Source organism: Tubulanus polymorphus, chromosome 5 (genome assembly GCF_964204645.1).
Source record: "Tubulanus polymorphus chromosome 5, tnTubPoly1.2, whole genome shotgun sequence".
NCBI classification, from domain to species: domain Eukaryota; kingdom Metazoa; phylum Nemertea; class Palaeonemertea; order Tubulaniformes; family Tubulanidae; genus Tubulanus; species Tubulanus polymorphus.
Genome location: NC_134029.1, coordinates 1999278 through 2025119, shown reverse-complemented (window position 1 = coordinate 2025119; position 25842 = coordinate 1999278). Strand labels below are relative to the sequence as shown.

The 25842-nt window shown below is 37.6% G+C and overlaps 3 protein-coding genes across 3 annotated transcripts; 1 reads left to right on the top strand and 2 right to left on the bottom strand.

Annotated features, from left to right (window-relative positions):
- Nucleotides 1–254: 254 nt before the first annotated feature.
- LOC141905860 (N6-Methyl-AMP deaminase-like) lies at nucleotides 255–2304 on the bottom strand. The gene is made up of 7 exons (XM_074794927.1): nucleotides 2174–2304; nucleotides 1855–1997; nucleotides 1719–1779; nucleotides 1112–1492; nucleotides 902–1040; nucleotides 548–648; nucleotides 255–464 (listed from the first exon to the last, which is right to left on the bottom strand). The coding sequence occupies exons 1-7, from the start codon at nucleotides 2204–2206 to the stop codon at nucleotides 270–272; spliced, it is 1053 nt and encodes a 350-aa protein (XP_074651028.1). The 5' UTR covers nucleotides 2207–2304; the 3' UTR covers nucleotides 255–269.
- A 571-nt stretch (nucleotides 2305–2875) lies between these two features.
- LOC141905469 (mitochondrial outer membrane protein SLC25A46-like) lies at nucleotides 2876–6617 on the top strand. The gene is made up of 9 exons (XM_074794336.1): nucleotides 2876–3049; nucleotides 3133–3175; nucleotides 3326–3383; nucleotides 3795–3872; nucleotides 3952–4052; nucleotides 4130–4186; nucleotides 4269–4326; nucleotides 4860–5069; nucleotides 5325–6617. Exons 1-9 carry the CDS (start codon nucleotides 2905–2907, stop codon nucleotides 5751–5753), a joined length of 1179 nt encoding a protein of 392 aa, XP_074650437.1. The 5' UTR covers nucleotides 2876–2904; the 3' UTR covers nucleotides 5754–6617.
- A 477-nt stretch (nucleotides 6618–7094) lies between these two features.
- LOC141905188 (putative peptidyl-alpha-hydroxyglycine alpha-amidating lyase pgal-1) lies at nucleotides 7095–12992 on the bottom strand. The gene is made up of 10 exons (XM_074793982.1): nucleotides 12739–12992; nucleotides 11484–11749; nucleotides 11276–11389; nucleotides 10968–11040; nucleotides 10594–10733; nucleotides 10434–10507; nucleotides 10241–10340; nucleotides 9678–9790; nucleotides 9463–9581; nucleotides 7095–9229 (listed from the first exon to the last, which is right to left on the bottom strand). The coding sequence occupies exons 1-10, from the start codon at nucleotides 12877–12879 to the stop codon at nucleotides 9134–9136; spliced, it is 1236 nt and encodes a 411-aa protein (XP_074650083.1). The 5' UTR covers nucleotides 12880–12992; the 3' UTR covers nucleotides 7095–9133.
- Between the last annotated feature and the right edge of the window lie 12850 nt (nucleotides 12993–25842).

Below are 25842 nucleotides of genomic sequence, written 5' to 3'. Positions count from 1 at the left end.
TTCAGTCATTATTTGAGACATCCAGCGAATTCTGCTTCTTCAACCGCGAAGTGGGTTCCTACGAATTGAATGCATCAATCGTAACACATTATCCGATATTATATATAATATTTCGGGTATGCCTTGAAAATAGTTAGAGATGAATCCTCAGATAATCCTTTCACCGTACTGGTGCTCGTATTGATGCTAGAAATTAACAAATACCGCTACATTTACTTACTGGGATTTTTATTTCCAAATTAAAAAACGCTTCACTATTTCATCAATCATCAATCAAACACTAACTGGTTTTTAATATTATCGAACTTTTGCCGAAGATGCAGTTTTATATCGTCACCAGAGAATATACAATCAATACTCGATTGAGAAAGTTCCCACAGCTGTTTTTTAGAAAGTGAAAATGCTGTCGCAGCTATTTGATATTCTGTGGACAAACTGGTAGCAAATACTCCCTTATCATCAGTCTGAAAAATGAGTTAAATAAGACTCTCGGACATCTAAAAACATATGCGATTTGGTCTGAATGGAAAACAATGATCGAACTTACACATATAACACAAGGATGATTTCGTTCGTACCAAAACTTGAAATGATGAATATCAAAGGATTTTACAGTTTGTCCTTTCACATTCGACGTCAAACATAATTCTGAAAAATTTCAAGTAAAATCTGATTGTCCAGTATAACTCACTTAATTCGGATTTCACTTATTTCGGACTAAAATTACAGTCCCCTCTAGGTAACTTCTATTCAAATGAGAACACATAATTTGGATTTCATGTAATTTGGACCAAATTTTCTAGTCCCAGGTGATCTGAATTAAGCAAGTTATACTATATACACAGAATCATCAAATATTTCAAATTTTACATACAAGAAAGTATCTGAAATCATTCAGTACCTAGTGGTATTGATTTATCAACAACTGTTTTGAGAATAGCTTCAGAACCACCATCTTCCGGGAGTAAAAACGTTCCATGACCGATCCTATCCGTGAACTCATCTAGTAATGCTTCGGTCTCTGTATTTTTGTTTGGAACCTAAAAAAAGTAAAACTATAAAACAACAATAAGCGGGAAGAATATTATGAGTTTGTTAAAGAATACTTTACCTCCGCTAGATGAAGAGCTAACTTAAGACCATGCTTCCTCGCTTCTTCAAAAGCCGGAATCAGAGAGCGGGCATCACCAACAGACGGATCGCCACTCATATCAACTCCTACTACAATACCCTGAGACAGTTGTTTAAATTCAGCAGCTAAATTAACAGTATCTAAAGCCACTTGTATGTCGTTACGTCGATCGATAGCTAAAATCAATCGTACGATGATATCCAAATTATCATCAGATTGACATTCGTTAATTGCTTTTATAACTGATTCTACATATTGTCGCTTAGTCATATTATTAGTTGACACTTCACGAGGTGTACTCCTCAGTTCTAAATACTTCACTCCATCTTCAGCAAATTCCCTTATTACATCTTTAGTAATCTGCAATGAATAACATTCCATGTATAGGAACAAAAAAGATACAGTAGACTCCTAATCAGTAAATCACTCGCTGGTGAATTTTTCTCAAATCTATCTAGTAAAACCTTCAATTTTGGCTTGGGTATATGGTCAACTAAGTACGGCAGAGTTTACAGTGCGAACGATCAATTAGAATAATTTCACAAAACTTCAAAGACAAAGTCAATCCTCACTATATAATATTTACCATATAAACTGCATCTGCATTATCAGAGATCTGGTGAATCAATTTGAACATTTTAAAACACCTGAAGTTATAAATAAATTGATGGTAATATCAGTTCAGTGATAACTGGATGTATCAAGAGAAAATATCTACTTACTCTTCTAGACTGCGTTTCTCCCCTTTCCCAATACAAGTCATCCATTGCTCTACAGAAAACTGTGCATCTTTTTGTCTCTTCAATTCGATCAATTTATTCATTGTAGAATTACTAATTGAACCATTGATGTGTGCATGTAATTCCTGGAACATCAATCATAATCATTATTAGGGAAAAAGAAGTTAAATTTATGTATGGTCGCGACACGGTCAATTTTGTAGCAATAAATCTGCTGGTTGATTGAATTGTATTGAATGTTTTGACCGCATCTGACGGCTTCAAGCATGAAATCCAACTATTCAAATCAATGTGAACGTACAATTTTCGGCAGATTCTTGCAGAAACTCTCCATACTGTATGCCGATTACAACATTGAAAGTATCTATTCAAAATTCACGTAAAAATCTCCTTAAATTTAAAGGAATCAGCCATTTTATTTCCGGGTCCACATCTAACCTTTAAAGCGGAACATGACCCGAATTTCGAGGATGTGATTAATTCAGCTGGATTTCGAAGATGTGAACAAATAGAGTTCGGATTCGAACCCGGGACCATGTGGTTGATTATAATGCTACCGTTTTACCAACGCTGTCATTTCATTATTTGCACGCAAGAATTGTTTTTAAAAACTGTAGATTTCATCAGTGATTGCTCAAACCAGGTGGTCCGTATTTAGAAATCCAAACACCCCCCCCCCCCATTGCCTTAAACTACAAATTCATGGACTGAGTAGGTCGGCCTTGCTAGCATTCATGAATATCTTCCCTGGGGTCTTTCATGACGAAAACCAGATTTTTCAATCACCGGTATACCGGTAACGAGTCACCCCGCTCTTGAATAGGTGAACCGTAAGGTGCTGCCGCTATGCTCGTCGTTAGCGGAATTTCCATGCACTAACGTTAGTCGACACTGGCAATCTAGTTAGTACTTGCGCGCCGCAGTAGGAATATTGTGTGGTGAGTTAGTTCACATGTTCACCGCTATTGATAAATCTAGTGGCAGCACTTGACGGTCTAGGTTAGCTCTATCCTGTTTTTGACAGTAACACGGATGGTTTCAGATCGGGTTCCTGCAGTCGAACGCGTTAATCGTTACCCAATTAACAGATTATCCGATCAGCATGAAACTGAAGTAATGGCTGAAAATAACATTCTGCGTCAGCTCGACTCAGCGGCTCCTAAACGACATCAATTAGGTAAAATATACCGAGTTGATTAGTCTGGGTAACCTGCGTCCAGTTTGAAACTGACCGTTGATAACTGTATTTTAATATTTCAGAACAAATGCAGAGATTTGCTGGACTTGGAATCGGTCTTTCCAGGTAAATTATTTAGCTGGGTGGTTGTCTGGGGTAGAATTACATGCTTTTTGGTCGGGCCCCACCCAATTCTCTGTCCCGGTGGGTCGAACCCCTCGGCCTCATGGTGGTTTTTTGAATATCCCTGAAATCTTTTGTTTCTGTCTTTTTCAGTGTTTTCGCTGAAAACCTACTTTCACATCCGTGTATAACATTGAGAAGGCAATGTCAGGTTTGTACTAAAAGCTACTAGGGCAGGATTAGTTATAGTTAGTTATCCAGTCATTGGTGGTGAGCTTTTATAATCTGATGTTTGTGAAAATATCTGATCGTGAAACTAAACCACAGATAGGTTACTGACTGGTGCAGGACCTAGGTGCATCCTCTCTCTCCTGGGATTTCGAACCTGATGGCATCCCTACTGGACTCGGCTCGGCACAAAACCCTGTCACACGAGACCGGGTGTGCAGGTACATGCTCAGGTATGCCGCAAGAAAACTTGTGGCACCATTCAGATTGTCCAATGTAGTAAAATCCGCTGAAGCAAATTTCATGGATAAACTATAAGTAGAAAAACCCGGGCTAAGATAAAACTGGAATTCTGATCGGCCAATAACAAAATCATCTGGTGGTATATTTGTAGGTGCATCATGATTCAGAATGGTATCACCTGACTCCTTTTACAATGTTCACTGTTATTTATACTCTCCAACGCAATCAAGTAAGTATAAGGCTAAAGAATTGATACCTCGTTTCTAGAACTTCTTTGATTTCACTTTTATTTCGATTATTTCATGTAGAGTCCAGCCACTTTGTGGAAGGGTATTGGCAGTGTTTTCGTAGTGAAAGGTATTTCACTAGTAAGTGAAGCAGCAATTAGCGAATTTACTCCATTTCCGAGGTATTTCAAATTTATCCTACAAATTGATATGCAAATTGAATGGTTGTTTTTAATTAATTTTATTTCCTTCAATCCAGGGAGGTGACTAGACATACTTCACTGAAAAAACTTGGTCAGCATATAATACTGAAAGGGTAAGAAAAGCATGTCTGTTGATATAAATGAAATATTCTGTATAATGTGCGCTTGATCAAATTGATTTTATATTTCATATAGACTGACTTATCTCATCACGACGCCATTCTTCGCAGCCAGTCTCATTGAAACCGTACAGGTTTGTGGTTTTATATCTCATATTGATCGGAATCGACAACCATTGAAAAAGTATCATGGGGGATGCAGGGGTGGACTTTAACACGAGTGTAAAGAAATGAAAATGGCATACTGGCAAGTATCACTCAAACCAAGACAGGGGTCTAGAAATTCGGAAATTTCTGGGCATTTTGATGCAATTTTAGGCATTCGGGTGACATTTAAGAGAATATGTACTGGTATGTATAGTTTGCTGTTCCTATAAATTGATGTGGGTGAAAATATCGGCCCTAGAAATTTACTGTTGTTTTTCAAAAAAGCACAGGAAAACTGATCTGCCCCTGAGTATGTGTATGTTTATGCCTTTCCTTCCTAAAGAACATAATGTTTAAAATTGTATTCATTCATGGATAAACTGAGGTTTGAAATCATAAGAATTGCGTCTACGTATCTTTTCAGTATTGAATTAGCTCAATATCAGAAGAAAACAGTTGGAAAGTTGAACACTAATGGCTCCTTATTGAATTTGTATGATGTATGTTATGATAATTTCAGAGTGAAATAGCCAGCGAACGTCCTGGAGTTTTAGATTGTGTGAAAGAAGGATTTTCTCGTCTTTGCGGATTTGGCGTCGCTCAAACTACGCGATTACTGCCGATATGGAAACTTCTGATACCGTCAGTAATGTACGGACTCGGTCATTACATGATTAAATCAGTAGCTCAATATACTATGATGACATTTCTTCACAATGAAATGAAAGAGGTAAGGATTAATATTGAGTAAAAATATATCGTCCAATCAGTAAATACGGATTAATTTGCTTATGTTGTCACTATTTTTGAGCCCCAATTTGTGTATTTCATGTTCACAAGTATAAGTCGTCATTTTGATAAGTCAAAGCATAACGATTACCCTTACTCGACGACACCCTTTAAGCAATGGGTGTTGTTCCAATCAAGTTATCCATCCAGCGTCCTCATTTTATAAATCATGTACATTAATTCATCTATTTTCTAGGATTCTGATCGCGGAGATTCTGAACCGGTGAAATCGATGTATGACCGCTATTTTCCCGAACTTCTTGCCACATTTTCCGGCAGTATTTGCGCCGATGTGATGTTGTATCCGCTAGAGACAGTCGTACATAGACTGCACGTTCAGGGAACGCGTACGATTATTGATAACACGGATATCGGACTCGGTGTCATTCCGATAAATACTTCGTACGAGGGAGCGATCGACTGTTTCAAATCAATCCTCATTAATGAAGGAATGTTAGGATTTTACAAAGGATTCGGAGCGTTAGTTATACAATATACGTTACACGTCGTGATTCTGAAATTAACGAAGTTCTTGTTTGAATTGTTGACGGATGAATTTGAACCACGCGCCGATGATAGTAATAGATCAGACAACCGTAAAATAAATCGAACTCCGGTTCAATAATTGGTAACTGTGATAGATAAAACTGTGCTTGTTTAAAACTGGTTCAGCCTTTAATAACATAGGTGTCAATCGGTAATTTAATGGAGACTACAGTCGCAGTTTATAAAAGCTTCACAATATGAAGATTCAACATAAAATACCGGTATCTGTTAACATGACGTTTCAGAATTATTCATTTTGAATTCATGTCTGAAGATGGATACTTTTAGAAGTCATCTTTCCAAAACGTTAGTTAACAGATTTTAGTTGTTACATCTTCATACTGTGGGTTTTTATGTCAATAATCTGCTGCCCTGAATTGCGACACACCTCTTCAAGATATTTTCCACTGCAGCGTGTAGATGGAGACATGTGAAGCCTGGATGATGTTCAATAATTAAAAGATGGTGATGCCTTGAATGCCTTGAATTGTACAGGTTGTAGATTCGTACTGTGTTACTTTTGCAAAGATATATAAAATTCTATCATCAAATGATATGTTCTGAAAAGGAGTATTGTGTCTACATGGCTCTCTGATTTCGGGTTGTTTCTAGGTGAAGATAATATAGTTGATCTAGAATTTAGAACTTTCGTGCCAATAGCATGAGATTCCATGTGAAAAGATGTGCTTAGATCGAGTGAAATGTGCTATAATCCATGCTACGTATTCTGCTCATTTACTGAGATTATTTATGGAATTTGAAAATTAGAGGTTATACAAATACCTAAGTGATTGTTGCCCTAATCAAATCAGTAATCTTAGAATTTCTATTACTTATTTTAAACGATAACGATAGATGAATTAACGAGAGGAGACTGATTTGTTTCTAGTCGAATTGAAATGTTTGTAATTCTAACTGAAGGTTAGATATCTAATATAGATGTAAGAATGTATTTAAGTTTTATCTAATGAAATGTATCATAAATTTCCACCAATCGTTGCATTCTTTTTACTTCATTCGTTTAGTGGCTTGTGTTGTCAATAGACTCATTAAATGAGTCTCGATTGCATCCATGTGCTTAAAACACGTCACTACATTGACAGTCAGTACAATGGCAGATTTACATCACAAATCCCCTACTGACGGGCAAACAAACTATACGTATATGGCGTCGAAATCGATTTAGACAAGTCGCTGCCTTTAATAGCATACACAAAAAAAACGCAATCTCTGAAGATATCAGTGAGACTGATTCATTAGTTGTTGTTCGTCGTTAATATCGTGGGTTTTATATTAATCTGTGACGTCACGTACAATCGGTCTACAGTATGAAAGACGTTTCCACACGTTCCGAGTTCGCTGAATTCCATGAACAAAATTAAGCTCGATTTTTTGTAACATTATATATGTATTTTGCACTGACTTTACATAGTTTACTAATATTCATCATCATCAACAATATCATCTCATTTTGAGTGTGTATGGCGGACAAAGCCCGAAAACCGAAAAAAGCCGTTTGAAATACATTTGTACAATTTCATTAATACAAACCGGGAGACACAATTTCCTCCCATATCAGCGGTTGAATCGGTAGAATTGTGACAGCAGTAGAAATTACAAAATTTAATACATCGTTCAGATCGGTGGGTATATATCATCAATAGCAGTTTTTGGACAGGCGTTTGAAGAATGGCCTGGTAAAACAAAATTTCAATAATTTCATTCACAGTTTCATCTCCCAGTCCTTATTATTCCATATTAGTTACTGGTTTATTTTGACAAGAAACAATCGTTCACTTTTTTGATGTTTTACGACAAGACGCCACAATATATATGTATATACTATAGTACATTGTAGTGTCTTATAATATCTACTCTTTATTGGTAATCACAAATAAATGCATTTTGTGGGATTTCCACTAGAGTTATTAACATTTATCAAATCATATTTGGACTGGGTCCTGGGTTTAGGGGGGAGGTCACCATGATGAATTACATACGTACAATGAAGAAAGGATAATGCAGAGAAAGATAAGATACATATCTTCTAATCTATCCAGAAATTATATTATCGTTTAAATTTATTTATAGTTGGAAGAATTTATTGTGATATAATGAAACCTTCATATAGCACCCTAAATATCATTAGCATTGCTAGAAGTCGGGTTTGAGATTGTTTTCAATTTGACAAGTTGTCCGAGGCAACGCCAACAGATAATCTAGGTGAATATTCGCGTTTCTTTATTTTCATTAGGTTATTTGGAGACTAAGTTGATTATTAGAGAAAAATAGAATAAATAGCATTTCAATGATTAGTTGAAGTCGATAGAATTCATGCAATGTTAAACTATATATAAAGCATAATATTCAAACAACGGAAACTTAACAACAAAAATTGTATTTTGTAGCTGATTTCGATTGTTTTCAAAGTATATATCGGGTATTTTGTTTCTAAGATAAGAAGACAAGCAGGGAATTTCCACCATAGATAAATTTCTTTAAAATCGTTCTGATAAAAGGATCCCAATGATCCGTGATTATCTGTGATGATTTTTTCGGCTATCAGCGTTCAGAAATTTCACATCAGAAATATCGCGGAGATGCGTCATTTCATTGTTCCAAAAATTGTTGGTAATACTGTATATATATGCTATTTCACGAAACCTTGAAAACTAAACGTATAAAGTAAAGGCGGGTTTTTGTGCCTTCTAAGAAATAAGTCGGTTAATATATTACAATATATATGATTATATTATATACAGGTTTATACATTGTACATAATAAATGAATTTTATGTACAATTTGACTAGAGCTCACCCCTTTATTTATAGGATACCCGTCGCGTTTATCACAGACGACGACCGGGTATCCCATTGAGTATATTAAGTACTTTCATATCACAGGTCAAGAAGATCCCGCCCTTGTCACAGCTGGTTTGGATTCGAGAATGCACCCGCTCAAACCACAGCGAAAGTAGCGTAAATCATTCGTTTATAGACCCTAATGATATATCATATTGATATCATAATCACGACAAATAAAACATCAATTTGTGACAACAGCGCGCAACAGCTCTTTATACAACGAATGATATGTTTGATATTGAGTTTATAGTGGGAACTTTTTAAGATCAAATTGTCCCTAGTTATACTGATAATTTATTATTATCTAATTCCGATAATTTGTTTTCAATAGATCCACTATTATAGCCCTACCCATGAATTTCTAACGTTCTGAGCCTACTCAATTCATCGTTTGCGGTTTTCAAAAATCAATAGTGAAACATTGGCTATTCCACTGAATAAAAGTAGCTTCTATCAAAATATGTCCTCCCAAAAGTAGAAGTGATGAACTATTGAATTGTTTCTCTCTGATTAAAGGTAATTTTGATTTAAAAAATTTCGATATATTCAAGTGATTGTAGTATGTAATACTTTCGTCCTACACCTTCCCAATCTTCTACAGTTTGTTGAATTTCCACAACATATTCGGACCAATTTCTCCCACAAAAACGGAACGGCCGTCTGTTGTGACGTCATGAGGCTGTTGGAATCCCTGCAACGAAATGAATAAACTTTCGGATAAGATACAAGCAGGAACACGTCGCCACATCTCTTACCGTAATACTGTGACACTTGATAGGCTCGACCCTCAGTGAGGTAGGGCTCGACCCTCAGCGAGGTAGGGTCGTTTAGAGAGATTATAATATTCAGGTCGCCAAGAAAACCTTCTTTGACATTACACTTGAAACGTTAGATAAAACAATGCAGATGAATGATTATCATTACCTGTCCATTTCTCTGCGGAGTCCATTCGTCGATGACTTGTTGACTGTCGAGATCAATAGTGAACCCAGAAACTTGATCTATATCTTTCGTTCTTCCGTTCACCGCATACAAAACACCAGCTAAATAATAATAATCATTCAGAAATGAAATATAGTCAGTGCTTAATCACTTCATGTATGAGAAGTCAATAATTCGTCAGTGACAGTAAAACTCACAATTTTCGTCATACTCGATGGCAAAGACCTTTCCGAATCGAGGGTCTGTTATGCTGTATAGAAACTCCCCGGTTTTTGTGTGGTCTTCGAGTCCGGCGTTAAAGCATTGAATTCTGAAAAATAAATGAAATATTTATCACATTTCCTTAGCCGCATATTTCGATGTTATGAACGCATAGCTACATAAGGCTAGAAATGATAGAATCAGCGTATTTCAAATTTGTTAAATATCTTAAGTTAACCAACCACAGAATTCCTTCTGTTGAATATGAGTTCCAGACGATAATGACTATAGTTGAGTAGACATAGGCCTACTGCAACGAAATTACACGTTTGAAATTTGTTATCGTATCATAAGCGATTTCGGACGAGGGCAACAAGATTCCCGCTGGTTTATCAGTGTATCGCTATCTGTGACTTCATAAATTGGGCCAGTAATTGAAAAAAGAAGCACCCAAACAATCGAGCGGTTCAAAGGACATTTTTGAGTGTGAAGACCAAATAGAATGATCATTCCGCTCGGAGGTCATATAGGTCTGGCTTTTATTTTTATTTTGACCTACCTTCCATTTTCACGGTCAGCTACGCATAAAATGTCACTTTGCTCAATTAATGCAAGGCTATGCGGTATGAGAAATTCATTATCTTTTGGGTTGTCATCATCTGAAATAAATGTCATTTATATATTTCTTAACGCTATGCCGTTCGTGATTGACATTCAAAGAAAGGAAAATTCAACGAAAATGGATATTTTACCGTCTGGATCTTTTCCCCATTTTGTCAACACTTTTCCGTCTTTGTCAAACTTTAAGATTCGGCTGTTGCAGTATCTGAAAAATTCATTTGATATATGAGATAACGTTGACCTAAAAGTGGACGACAAAGCCAGGTTCTAAACCCCAGAATTAAGTCTTACCCGTCAGACACGAAAAAATGCCCGTTAGACGCCACAGCAACATCGGTTGGTTTACAAAAATGCGAATCGTCAGTGCCGGGAACGAATTTCTCTCCTAAAACCATTGTGGGTTTTGGACTGGAGGCAGGCCACTTAAAAACCTTTAAACAGAATACAAAGTGTCAAACTGTCATCAAACTGTTTCAACATTCATGTTTACATCTACTACAACGATTGTATGTATAGAGTTTAGGCCTATCATTTCAACAGGATTTTATACTGAAGAAGGGTGGTTGTAACCACCTGAAATATTTCTTATGTTCTAAAAAAAACCTTTGATTCGTTTTGCAATGGTGAGATTTTTACATTTTTCGTGTGATTTCAAGTGAACTCACCTGATGCAAGGCGACATCGGTCATCCAGAAATTACCGAAACGATCCAGTGTTAAACCATGCGGCATATAGAATCTGGAAAGAAGTTTAAACCATTCGATCGTTTAATGGAGGGTCCACCTAATGTATCTACGAGCACTGAGACTCGATCCGAATAGATATAAAACAGATGATGACGTATCAGATCTTCACAGATGATGTCTCATCAATTATTGATTACGTTTTGATTGATCGTTTGTCAGAATCCGATCTAAAACTCAAATCTCATTTCTAATTTATCAGATCGAGTCGTGTAAGATAGATTGTTCACCTATTCTCTCCGAATTTCTTGTCCAGAATACCGAATTCATCGAACTCGTAAATAGTGGCATCTTTTATCGGTCCTTTGTCTTTTTTCAGATAGTTATCTTTGCTGTCAAATGAGCTGAAAATGTTGACAGATATAAAACAAATTTTAGTCTATTCGAACGTGTTATTTTGAAAAATCGGTTTTTGTGAACAGATAGCTAGTTAATTACCTGTCGTCCCATACAACACTGTTTCTCTGGAATACAAACAGCTTGCCCATATCATCAGCGGCAATGCCTCCAATCTGACCTAACCGTATACCCATCTCCGGCCATTCGCCATCAATACGAAGACCTTTGTACTTGTCACCGTAGTCCCAGAAATCTCCCTCGGGGCGCGCACCCCTGTATTTACGGCCATCTCCCCAAAAATCTTCATCGGGATGCGATGGTTCCTTTTGATCGTAATGTCCATTCTCATGTTCCCATTCATCGTCCTTCAAAAGAAAAATGAATGCACAAATTTAATCGCTTAAATGTTTGATATATACGAATGCAATCCTTTATTTAATTGTTTATAGTTAAAGTTTTTTTCCATCTATCGTGGTCGGATACTATGATTTCATTCTAATGGGAGTGGTTTGAAGTAGTTGTTGATACCCTAGAGATGTTTCCTGATCGAAAGTATTTTTCTGGTCTGCGGCAAATTAATGACATCCTCTTTGTAATTCCGATACTATCGGCGTATCGAAAAGGGACACTTTTCAAATTCCCAGGACGTACATCCATATTACATATCCATAAAACAGCGTCGTGTCTCAATCTGTATGGCTGTCACTTTGTGATGGCGGTATGAATGTTTCTAGGGTGATTTAAGCGTTGGCTCCTTGTGATTCGTCCGTTCAGTTTGTTCTTCGAAGCTAGTTTATTATATTACGAAAGATGATGCTGTTTTGGCAAGCTGAAACCCTACGAGATATTTTCCTAACCTAATGTTTTCTACTGAAGTAAATTGATCGGGCGTCAGGCGGGGAACAGTGGAATATTAAAAATAAAAAAGAACACATTCAGTAAATCTAATCGTATCTATAATATGTCAGTCGGTTTGAATAAGCCCAGGAACTGCTCATTTTACTATAAGGATGGAGTTTCATTAGTAAAAACGGTCCCAATTGAAATGTAGTTTCTTTCTGAATGAATTGCTATCCAATATAGACAATATTTCTGATAGTAAGGATAACGTTTGTGCAAAGTAAAATTTATTTTTCATTCAAATGCACATACTCTCACCATATCACTATTGACCTATACAGATAGGTCGTGTTTCCCTTAAAATGAATGTGGCGCAGTTCACATTCTTAAAAAGATTTTTCCAGGGGGCACATTTGGATACTTGCGCCATATACAAACAATTTATTATTATTATTCATTAATACAAAATTTAAGAATTAATGCGAGAAAATTGTGAGAATTAATTGTTACTTACCGATTCTGCGTGTTTTATTGCGTCTAATACATGATTGTCGCGTGCGTTCGAATCATCGTCGGAATTTTCCAGTTTATCTGCAAAACTGCTGCCCAGAACTGCAAACAAACACAGAAATGTAGCCGGTCCCGCCAGATACATGGCAAATATTGGGAGAAACCTCTATGTTTGGAACGAACGGGGGTGATGATGTGTTCTATCAATTCATACACTGAATGCAGCACCAGCCTTGCACGGGTAGATACAATGTAGAATCTTGTCGTCGATGTTTATCATATAAATGGCGGCTGTTGCTGATGCTGCGAGACGACGGATCGATACCAATGACGTCAAACGTCGCTAGCGTTGTGATAATCATAATTGATTCAGCGTGAGTTGCAGTGAGTGGTGAGTTGGTGTCATTGCTTAGCAGCTCAGTGACTACACCAGATTTTGACTCTGTCCTACTGAAACAATCAGGCGATTAATTTTTTTTTATTCACAATATTCATCAGATGTATTTTGCATTTTAATTGAAGTATATTAATGTATAGAAAAGTCTATAGTCAAATATCGGGTATAGACCAGTGTAAAAATCACTGGCACTCCTCATGCTTTCTAAACTGTTTTACTGACAATTAATTATTCACGGGCCCATGCCGAGCATTTTTGAGGGGCAGAAAAAGGACACTTTTTACCACGAAATAAAAGGGGTTCTTCTTCAATAACGTCCCGTTTATATTTTCTCAGACGTTAAATTTATGATATTTATCTCCAATATTCCGTCCATCGTCATCATCATCGATCCATTGATGTAAGACTATAGCGACAGCTCCTGAGCGAGCCGTAACTAACCTAATCGGCCTGAATAAATAATTTGAGAATAGATTACTTTTCATTTAATCTGATCATTAAAACCCTCGCATACCAGGGTTCCTGCGTTCATTAAACAGGCCAACACTAGGGTTTTTACGTTTATTCGCCATGCCAACACTAGAGTTTCTGCGTTTATTGAACAGGCCAATACTGTAATTCATAACATATATATTTCGCATGTAAGAATCATTAAAATCCTCGCATACCAAGGTGAGAATCTTTAAAACCCTCGCATACCAGGGCAAGAATTATTAAAACCCTCGCATACCAGGGCTAGAATCAATAAAACCCTCGCATACCAAGGCAAGAATCATTAAAACCCTCGCATACCAGGTCAAGAATCATTAAAACCCTCGCATACCAGGGCAAGAATCATTAAAACCCTCGCATATCAGGGCTAGAATCAATAAAACCCTGGCATACCAGGGCTAGAATTATCAAAACCCTCGCATACCAGGGCTAGAATTATCAAAACCCTCACATAGCAGGGCTAGAATCAATAAAACCCTCGCATACCAGGGCTAGAATTATCAAAACCCTCGCATAGCAGGGCTAGAATCAATAAAACCCTCGCATGCCAGGGCTAGAATTATCAAAACCCTCGCGTACCAGGGTAAGAATCATTAAAACCCTGGCATACCAGGGCTAGAATTATCAAAACCCTAGCATACCAGGGTAAGAATCATTAAAACCCTCGCATACCAGGGCTAGAATTATCAAAACCCTAGCATACAAGGGCTAGAATCAATAAAACCCTCGCATACTAGGGCTAGAATTATCAAAACCCTCGCATACTAGGGTAAGAACGGGTCCAGCGATATTTTTATAAAGTTCATCATTTGTGCGCCAAACCCTGGGTATGATTTGGTTTATGATGCGAGGGTTTCAATCAGTTTCAGATGCTGCAATTTCATAGACTTAGTAAACATTATTTAATCCCTGGGACCAGTTGCATGTCGTTATAAGGTTAAAGACCAGCCTAAGACTAGCTCTTGGTTCTATAACCAATCTTAAATAAATCTTAAGACAATTCTTAAGTCAGGACTGTGCAACTGGTCCCTGAATCCGTTTCACAAACCTTTAATAATTCAAATTTCAACTTTTTTCTTCAATAGAAAACACGTTGAATTATGTGTGTGTGTGAAACTGAACGGGTGGGATGTGACGCAGCAGAGTCTGTGAAACTGCTGGCGTCTGTAATCATAACTAGAACAACACAGAAAATAGATATTTATTTCAAATAAAACAATACAACAATTCAATATAGAATAAAGTCTAAGTCCCATAATAAAAAATTATCAGTTGAAATAATTTCAACTTTTTGGTTTTTGATTGTGGGACTTGACACATCATACAAAATAAGTCAATTTACAAGATTATACAAGTTTATACATACACACACAGAACAGTGGAACCGGGTTCATGAAACGTCTTACAAAATAATCCCATAATAAAAACCCTCGCATACCAGGGCTAGAATTATCAAAACCCTAGCATAAAAGGGCTAGAATCAATTAAACCCTCGCATACTAGGGCTAGAATTATCAAAACCCTCGCATACTAGGGCTAGAATTATCAAAACCCTCGCATACCAGGGTAAGAACGGGTCCAGCGATAGTTTTTAAAAAGTTCATCATTTGTGCGCCAAACCCTGGGTATGATTTGATTTATGATGCGAGGGTTTCAATCAGTTTCAGATGCTGCAATTTCATAGACTTAGTAAACAGTATTTAATCCCTGGGACCAGTTGCATGTCGTTATAAGGTTAAAGACCAGCCTAAGACTAGCTCTTGGTTCTATAACCCATCTTAAATAAATCTTAAGACAATTCTTAAGTCAGGACTGTGCAACTGGTCCCTGAATCCGTTTCACAAACCTTTAATAATTCAAATTTCAACTTTTTTCTTCAATAGAAAACACGTTGAATTATGTGTGTGTGTGAAACTGAACGGGTGGGATGTGACGCAGCAGAGTCTGTGAAACTGCTGGCGTCTGTAATCATAACTAGAACAACACAGAAAATAGATATTTATTTCAAATAAAACAATACAACAATTCAATATAGAATAAAGTCTAAGTCCCATAATAAAAAATTATCAGTTGAAATAATTTCAACTTTTTGGTTTTTGATTGTGGGACTTGACACATCATACAAAATAAGTCAATTTACAAGATTATACAAGTTTATACATACACACACAGAACAGTGGAACCGGGTTCATGAAACGTCTTACAAAATAATCCCATAATAAAAACCCTCGCATACCAGGGCTAGAATTATCAAAACCCTAGCATAAAAGGGCTAGAATCAATTAAACCCTCGCATACTAGGGCTAGAATTATCAAAACCCTCGCATACTAGGGCTAGAATTATCAAACCCTCGCATACCAGGGTAAGAACGGGTCCAGCGATAGTTTTTAAAAAGTTCATCATTTGTGCGCCAAACCCTGGGTATGATTTGATTTATGATGCGAGGGTTTCAATCAGTTTCAGATGCTGCAATTTCATAGACTTAGTAAACATTATTTAATCCCTGGGACCAGTTGCATGTCGTTATAAGGTTAAAGACCAGCCTAAGACTAGCTCTTGGTTCTATAACCAATCTTAAATAAATCTTAAGACAATTCTTAAGTCAGGACTGTGCAACTGGTCCCTGAATCCGTTTCACAAACCTTTAATAATTCAAATTTCAACTTTTTTCTTCAATAGAAAACACGTTGAATTATGTGTGTGTGTGAAACTGAACGGGTGGGATGTGACGCAGCAGAGTCTGTGAAACTGCTGGCGTCTGTAATCATAACTAGAACAACACAGAAAATAGATATTTATTTCAAATAAAACAATACAACAATTCAATATAGAATAAAGTCTAAGTCCCATAATAAAAAATTATCAGTTGAAATAATTTCAACTTTTTGGTTTTTGATTGTGGGACTTGACAAATCATACAAAATAAGTCAATTTACAATATTATACAAGTTTATACATACATTACACAGAACAGTGGAACCGGGTTCATGAAACGTCTTACAAAATAATCCCATAATAAAAAACCGTCGATATTTCATCCTTTTGGTTTTTGATAGTGGGACTTGATGCATCATTGAAAATAGGTCCAAACAATATCATACAATGAGATACATGCATACACAGATTATGGGGGTCAAAATGCAAACTCGTGTATCTTTATGCTCCTGATCAATCTCAGAAAGCGGATCGTCAATTTTCAATTTCGATTTTCATTCGAAATTAAAACCCACTTTAAATTAAAAGAATTAAAATCAAAATACACGACGTTTTGGAATCTCTAGAGATCATCATCAGGTGTCGAAAAAATAACTAGAACACTGGGAAAATAAAGAGGGAAGAACAAGTTAATTAAGAAAGTCTAGAGAGAGAGAGTTGGTTATTTTGTGCTAAGGTTGAGAGATTTTGTTATTTTGTGCGTTCTGTTCTAGTTATTTATTCATTCACTTATTTTGATAATGATTGTTGATAAATAATACATATATTTGTACATAGTGGGTTTTAATCCCCATGTCTAGAACTATGGAGGCTTTTCTTCTAGAAAAACTGACATTACAGCTTTATGAGACGAATCGCAAGATGTGTCCACATGTCATTATGGATATGTGATATACCATCACAAACAGAACAACAGTAATCTGTAGCTAACCCATACCGGCCGGTAAAATTAAAAAGAATTCATTGATATTCGGTAATCATAGCTGATCTCTGAATAAGTGGCAGCATTTCAATCTCCCCGCAGTAGGTTCCTGTTCCTGTTCCTGTTCCTGTTCCTGTTCCTGTTCCTGTCAGATGGGTATATTGATCCGAGGCCCTGTGATGGTCAGATGGTGGTGCCCACTTCGTCCTAGAATAAAGAGAGAAAACTTGGGAATTGTTTTCATGAAATAAGAAAGGTCTACCTTGAAAATATGAATATATGAAAATCATGACAACCTTGATAATTTCTACTTTCACCAGAATAAGTGATTGAATACTCACCTTAACTGTAGAATTTTTGTTTACTGTTTGCAGATTTGTTCAGGTTCAGCTTCATTTTGACCCCTAAAATACAAATGCTGTATAATTTTGGACTAATCATCTAAACTTTGACAAGGAGAGAAGTGATTGAATATTCATGTGTAGAACTGGATGGTCATAAAATAAAAAGGGAGTAAAATTTTCTGGAGTAAAATTTGTATTTCCTTCAGGACACGTTACGCGGGGCACATTTTAGAAGTTACCCTAGTTTGGGAACTGGATTTATACCGCTAAACATTTTTTGGAATACCCGATACGTTAAGTGGGGCACATTTTAGAAGGATTAGCCAAGCAACAGGCGGTGGAAAAGGCTCCCAAAAAATGTGTCTCCCAGCCCATGAAAGAGAAGGAAAACCCAAAAACACTTCCCACCGAATAACCGGCCAGAGACCCTCAGCTGCCGAAAAAAAGGCTGCAAAGTTCCAAAATGAAAACAAAACAAACATCAATCGTTTTGATCCGGATCAAACTGATCGGATGGAGGAATGGAATGCAAATCGGAATGAGCTGACCCCGAACGAAAAACTCACACACTCTGAGCAATGACAGCCGGGCCCACAGCCTATAGATACAACCCAACTGTCCTAAAACATCCTTTAAGGCAGCGAAGAAGAACGCTCCTCGCCAAACCTCTTTGATCTGTATCCTGGTGGAAATACTTAGTCTTATCAGGAAATTACTTAATACCAATCTGTAGAGATATTTACCGGTATTTGTTTTGAGGATCTGGATGTCCATCATTTACAAATGTTCGGTGAATTCGCGATGTTTACTGTTCACAGATTCTGTCAAATGTTCCGTTTATTTTGCCTCCTAAAAACAAATGTATCAATGTTACAAATTGTCAGTTAAATTGTTATGGAATAAGAGCAAATTTAGATTAAAACTCACGGCTTTCGTTTCACTTGTTTGCAGAATTGTCAGGCTGAGTGTGAGGAGGATCTAGCAATATGTTTAAAGGTGAACTTTGAACGAGGTTTTTTGAGCTGTAAATTCTGGTGCTGCGTGGATTTCATTCTGTAAAGAGAAAACTGATTAGTGAAATGAAGAGACGTCACGTGTTTGTGTGTTATTCTGGAAATTACTATTTTTCTTACTTGTTTTGACTATTGTAGTAGTTTATTGTCCACAGTATTATCCGGTAGATTTGATTGGGGCAGCAGCAGCAACAGCAGCAGTAGCAGCAGTAGCAGCAGCAGCAGCAGCAGCAGCAGCAGTAGCAGCAAAAGTAGCAGCAGCAGTAGATTTGATTGGGACAGCACCAGCAGAAGCAGCAACAGCAGCAGCAGTAGCAGTGAGCAGCAGTAGCAGTGAGCAGCAGCAGCAGTGAGCTGAGGGCAGCAGCAGCACCAGCAGTAACCACTTCTTACAGAACTTTCTAGAGAATAACACACAAAAATACTGTATAGAATAATGAATTTTTAAGTTATTATCAAATTAGAGTAAAACTCACCATTTCTAAACATGTATCAGATTAGTTAAGTGCCATTTTGACGATGCATACAATTTCTATAGCAGGATTTCAGTTAATGTCATAAGTTAAGAGCACTGATGATTTCCTGAAAAAATGAATACGTAAATAATTGAACCGTTAAGTTTTATAACTAGCGAGAACTAGGTTGAATTATGTAGAGAAAATTACTTAGTTTGTTTTGAAGAAATAACAGCAGCCTCAGCCAACAACAAGAGCTTCTTCACTCTTTGAAGGTGAATATTCTAATTTCCCCTGCTGCAATTTATGTTTGGTGCATCGTATTCTGAAAAGAGAAAATTATGCCAGAAAATCATTAGTGAAATAAATAGAAACTGCGGCTTGGTTGCGTTCGATTGACAGAAAACCTACCAGGTTTTTGAGTTGTTTATCACAATGTGTTGAGTGATGCAGATTTCTGAGGTATTTGATGGTAGCTTTTGACTTTCGTCTTATTTACCCTTTAAAAATCCACCATTTTCCTGACTTGATTTGGAGATAAATCTATAGATATCAGACAAAAATAAGAAATAGTTTAATTATAACTGATAAATCACCACAAATTACTGCAATAAATCGATATAAAACTCACTACTTTAGACTTTGTTTGATTCTTAGAGCGCAATGTTTACTGTTTGCAGATTTGTCCAAGTTCTGCTTCATTTCGACCCCTTGAATACAGAATTTGTATATAGAAGCAAACATACATAAGTTGTAATATATTAAGAGCAGTTTCAAACCATATATCAAAAACTCACCATTTTCCTTTTCGATCTGGAGGTGCAGAATTCTTAGGCTCCAAAATCATCATAGCCTTTTTCCATTGAAAATATGGATGAAAAGCAAGAACCTTGATTGATATGATTGAAAACTCGGCTCAAAATGAGCTGAGAATGTTCAGTGATTGATTCCTGAAATTATAAACAAGAATAGTAAGTTCTGAAATATTGAATTCTGTGAATTTCCAGATGGGTTTTACCTGCTGCTGCTGCTGCTGCTGCTGCTACTTCATCTCATCCTGAAATGAGTGTAAAACATTAGTTTTTTGTTCAAGAGATAAACAGAGAATTCAGTAGAGAAATTTACAATAAAAATCTCTGTAGATTAAACTGCTGTACTCAGTTACAGATACATGTAACATTGTGTACAGATACATAGTAAAGATCACTGCATTACTTCATCTTGTGATTGAACAGTGATTTAATGTTCTCTCATCTTCATTAGATTCTTATCCGTCTCACTAAAACATCAGAACATTTCAACTCATCTAACCTCCCGATTTGACCCTCCCGAAACCCATCCCAACCCCCTCCCGCCCTCCCGGACCCCTTCCCTCCCGGACCCCTTCCCTCCCGCCCTCCCGGACCCCTTCCCTCCCGCCCTCCCGGACCCCTTCCCTCCCCCCTCCCACACCCCTTCCCTCCCCCCTCCCACACCCCTTCCCTCCCCCCTCCCACACCCCTTCCCTCCCGGTGGAAAAGGCTCCCAAAAATGTGTCTCACAGCCCATGAAAGAGAAGGAACTCCCAAAAACACTTCCCACCGAATAACCGGCCAGAGACTCCCAGCTGCCGAAAAAAAGGCTGCAAAGTTCCAAAATGAAAACAAAACAAACATCAATCGCTTTGATCCGGATCAAACTGATCGGATGGAGGAATGGAATGCAAATCGGAATGAGCTGACCCCGAACGAAAAACTCACACACACACACCCTGAGCAATGACAGCCGGGCCCACCGCCTATAGATACAACCCAACTGTCCTGAAACATCCTTCAAATAAAAGGCAGCGAAGAAGAACGCTCCTCGCCAAATCTCTTTGATCTGTATCCTGGTGGAAATACTTAGTCTTATCAGGAAATTACTTAATACCAATCTGTAGAGATATTTACCGGTATTTGTTTTGAGGATCTGGATGTCCATCATTTACAAATGTTCGGTGAATTCGCGATGTTTACTGTTCACAGATTCTGTCAAATGTTCCGTTTATTTTGCCTCCTAAAAACAAATGTATCAATGTTACAAATTGTCAATTAAATTGTTATGGAATAAGAGCAAATTTAGATTAAATCTCACGGCTTTCGTTTCACTTGTTTGCAGAATTGTCCTGCTGCGTGTGAGGAGGATCTAGCAATATGTTTAAAGGTGAACTTTGAATGAGGTTTTTTGAGCTGTAAATTCTGGTGCTGCGTGGATTTCATTCTGTAAAGAGAAAACTATTAGTGAAATAAAGAGACGTCACGTGTTTGTGTGTTATTCTGGAAATTACTATTTTTCTTACTTGTTTTGACTATTGTAGTAGTTTATTGTCCACAGTATTATCCGGTAGATTTGATTGGGGCAGCAGCAGCAACAGCAGCAGCAGCAGCAGCAGCAGCAGCAGCAGCAGCAGCAGCAGCAGCAGCAGCAGCAGCAGCAGAAGTAGCAGCAGCAGTAGATTTGATTGGGACAGCACCAGCAGAAGCAGCAACAGCAGCAGCAGTAGCAGTGAGCAGCAGCAGCAGTGAGCTGAGGGCAGCAGCAGCACCAGCAGTAGCCACTTCTTACAGAACTTTCTAGAGAATAACACATAAAAATACTGTATAGAATAATGAATTTTTAAGTTATTATCAAATTAGAGTAAAACTCACCATTTCTAAACATGTATCAGATTAGTTAAGTGCCATTTTGACGATGCATACAATTTCTATAGCAGGATTTCAGTTAATGTCATAAGTTAAGAGCACTGATGATTTCCTGAAAAAATGAATACGTAAATAATTGAACCGTTAAGTTTTATAACTAGCGAGAACTAGGTTGAATTATGTAGAGAAAATTACTTAGTTTGTTTTGAAGAAATAACAGCAGCCTCAGCCAACAACAAGAGCTTCTTCACTCTTTGAAGGTGAATATTCTAATTTCCCCTGCTGCAATTTGTGTTTGGTGCATCGTATTCTGAAAAAAGAAAATAATGCCAGAAAATCATTAGTGAAATAAATAGAAACTGCGGCTTGGCTGCGTTCGATTGACAGAAAACCTACCAGGTTTTTGAGTTGTTTATCACAATGTGTTGAGTGATGCAGATTTCTGAGGTATTTGATGGTAGCTTTTGACTTTCGTCTTATTTACCCTTTAAAAATCCACCATTTTCCTGACTTGATTTGGAGATAAATCAATAGATATCAGACAAAAATAAGAAACAGTTTAATTATAACTGATAAATCACCACAAATTACTGCAATAAATCGATATAAAACTCACTACTATAGACTTTGTTTGATTCTTAGAGCGCAATGTTTACTGTTTGCAGACTTGTCCAAGTTCTGCTTCATTTCGACCCCTTGAATACAGAATTTGCATATAGAAGCAAACATACATAAGTTGTAATATATTAAGAGCAGTTTCAAACCATATCAAAAACTCACCACTTTCCTTTTCCTTTTCGATCTGGAGGTGCAGAATTCTAAGGCTCCAAAATCATCATAGCCTTTTTCCATTGAAAATATGGATGAAAAGCAAGAACCTTGATTGATATGATTGAAAACTCGGCTCAAAATGAGCTGGGATCGTTCAGTGATTGATTCCTGAAATTATAAACAAGAATAGTAAGTTCTGAAATATTGAATTCTGTGAATTTCCAGATGGGTTTTACCTACTGTTGCTGCTGCTGATGCTGCTGCTGCTGCTGCTGCTGCTGCTGCTGCTGCTGCTGCTGCTGCTGCTGCTGCTGCTGCTGCTGCTGCTACTTCATCTCATCCTGAAATGAGTGTAAAACATTAGTTTTTTGTTCAAGACATAAACAGAGAATTCAGTAGAGAAATTTACAATAAGAATTTCTGTAGATTAAACTGCTGTACTCAGTTACAGATACATGTAACATTGTGTACAGATACAGAGTAAAGATCACTGCATTACTTCATCTTGTGATTGAACAGTGATTTAATGTTCTCTCATCTTCATTAGATTCTCATCCGTCTAACTAAAACATCAGAACATTTCAACTCATCTAACCTCCCGACCCGACCCTCCCGGAACCCATCCCTCCCGCCCTCCCGGACCCCTTCCCTCCCGCCCTCCCGGACCCCTTCCCTCCCCCCTCCCAGACCCCTTCCCTCCCCCTTCCCTCCCGGACCCCTTCCCTCCCACCCTCCCGCACCCCACCCCTCCCTCCCTCAATGCCCTCCCACCTGGACCACCCTCCCTCAATGCCCCCCACCTGGCCCTCCCTCCCTCACTCAATGCCCCATAAAGCTTCCTCAACTCTGTCTCTTCCTCTGACACCACTCAACTTGAAAACAATTTGCCATTTTTTACGATCACATCAATTTCATAAACAAATCGAAATCAGATTATCAAATGGAGCGAGTTTAAGTTGTTTTCATCTGCAAATTCTCAAACCAAACCTGAGGAACTCAACGTAACATCAATACTGTAAGGTATGAAGGGTAGGTGTGAAGGGTTCACTAAACTACAAACTGACAATGTTGTGAGGAGCGTGGAACACAAATCAACTACAACAATGATGATTGATTCATCTAGAGGTTATTTATGCTGCTTCACGAATTCAACCAATCACTCATATTATGAAACTATTGTGGACTAATGACAGTTGATAGACATTTCAATACTGTCTACTAGAGGTTTTACAATACAGCGAGTTGTTTTACATAATTCTATTCATTCAGATTTATCAATTATCAATTATAGACTCCTGATGTCTAATAATAAACAATCTGTTTGATTGTCTGTTCAAGTTACACTTAAACCCAGTGGAACAAAATAAAACTCCGGCCATTTATTCAGTCATTTGCCATTTTTCCATTTTTACTTTCTATTCTTATCTTTTGCGAACGTTTCTCAGTATTTTGTGTTTTTGAGTCGAGGTAGGAATAGACCCCTGCCCGCCCTCTAAGCGTGCAGGACACTAAACCTTCGAATTGCTCTCGGACCCCACTCTTTATAACAGCATTTTATGCTGTTTTATTTTGTGGCTATAAAAGCTCACACGTTCGCTTCATACTTTTCTTTTCGCATGGCTTTTATTTTCCTCATATTGGCCTCTCACCGACACTCGTCAGTTCCGACTGGGATCAAGTGTAACAGTAGTCAGTGGCAGTAAGATATGTTAATTTTAGAGAATGTCTCGGAGTTGCTGATAAAACCAGTAGTAGTAGCAGCAGCAGCAGCAGCAGCATTGATATATATATACAACATTGTCTACAGTGTACACCGTCATTAGTCCCACACGTAAATTATTTCATTCTCAAAATAGATTCGTGAAGACAACAGAAATACATTTTTTTATTCATGGCCCTGGTTTGGGGACCTAAGAGTCAAAGTTTGGTCAATGGCCCTGGTTTAGTGACCAAAGAGTCAAAATTTGGTCCATGGCTCTGGTTTGGGGACTAAAGAGTCAAGGTTTGGTCCATTGGTCCATGGCCCTGCTTTAGTGACCAAAGAGTCAAAATTTGGTCCATGGCCCTGGTTTGGGGAATAAGAGACAAGGTTAGGTCCATGACCCTGGTTTAGTGACCAAAGATAGTCAAAATTTGGCCCATGGCTCTGGTTCGGGGACCAAAAAGTCAAAGTTTGGTCCATGGCCCTGGTTTAGTGACCAAAGAGTCAAAATTTGGTCCATGGCTCTGGTTTGGGGACTAAAGAGTCACGGTTTGGTCCATAGGTCCATGGCCCTGGTTTAGTGACCAAAGAGTCAAAATTTGGTCCATGGCCCTGGTTTGGGGACTAAGAGTCAAGGTTAGGTCCATGACCCTGGTTTAGTGACCAAAGAGTCAAAATTTGGTACATGGCTCTGGGTTAGTGAGGGAATCAAGGGCTGGGCTGAAGACCCCTAGAGGCAGAGTTTGGTCCATGGCTCTGGTTCGGTTCAAAGTTTTTGATTCGGCACCAAAGAGATTATATCACCACAGCACACATAACATGATATTGAGCGTTGCATGTTTTGATCACGTGTATAAAGTCAATGATTATACAGTGAATGAGTTCATCAAAATCTGTGTAAATTTCAGAAATAATTCACTAATAATTAAAGTCTCGAATGATAGACACATTGATCAAAGTCTATGTGAAACACTGATTGATAACTGCAACATTTATAAACTGATATGATCGTGAAAAATGGCAAAATAAAATAGCTGTAACTAAGAGAAATAAATCTACAATTTCTACTGTTAACGAATATGTGAGAAGAAACTCTATCCCCTTGAAATGGAGTTCACGAGTTTCCCGATCCCACCAGTAAATATCGTCAAGATTCTTTTAATAATCGAGGATTCTCAAAAACCTCAAACACAGAAATAATCCTTATCCGTGCAACTACGATGTGCATTTTATCAAAACGGCAGCTCTTACACCAAACTACTCTCAAACTACTCTCAACCTAGTGAAAGGGTTGAAAACTGAAATTACAGATCTGTTCACTTAATCTATTCTATGCGTGTTTACTTTTCACTCTGCGACTTTGAAATAGAGTAAAAATGAAAGATTTCTTTATACTGTATAAGTGTTATTAGCTCGCATCCTTATTCTGTATGAAAACGAATAAGACACAAACAGTCCATAAATCGCCAATCCGTATCATCATCGTTTCACCTATAAATTATACAGTTCATTTCCGAAAATTTCTTTTTGAAAACACTATGATTACTACTGATTAAGGATATCTATCTATAAATTGCGATACGTATCGGTGCCACGTACTGCTGGAGGCGAGTAAAGATTCTGCTCAATCATAAAT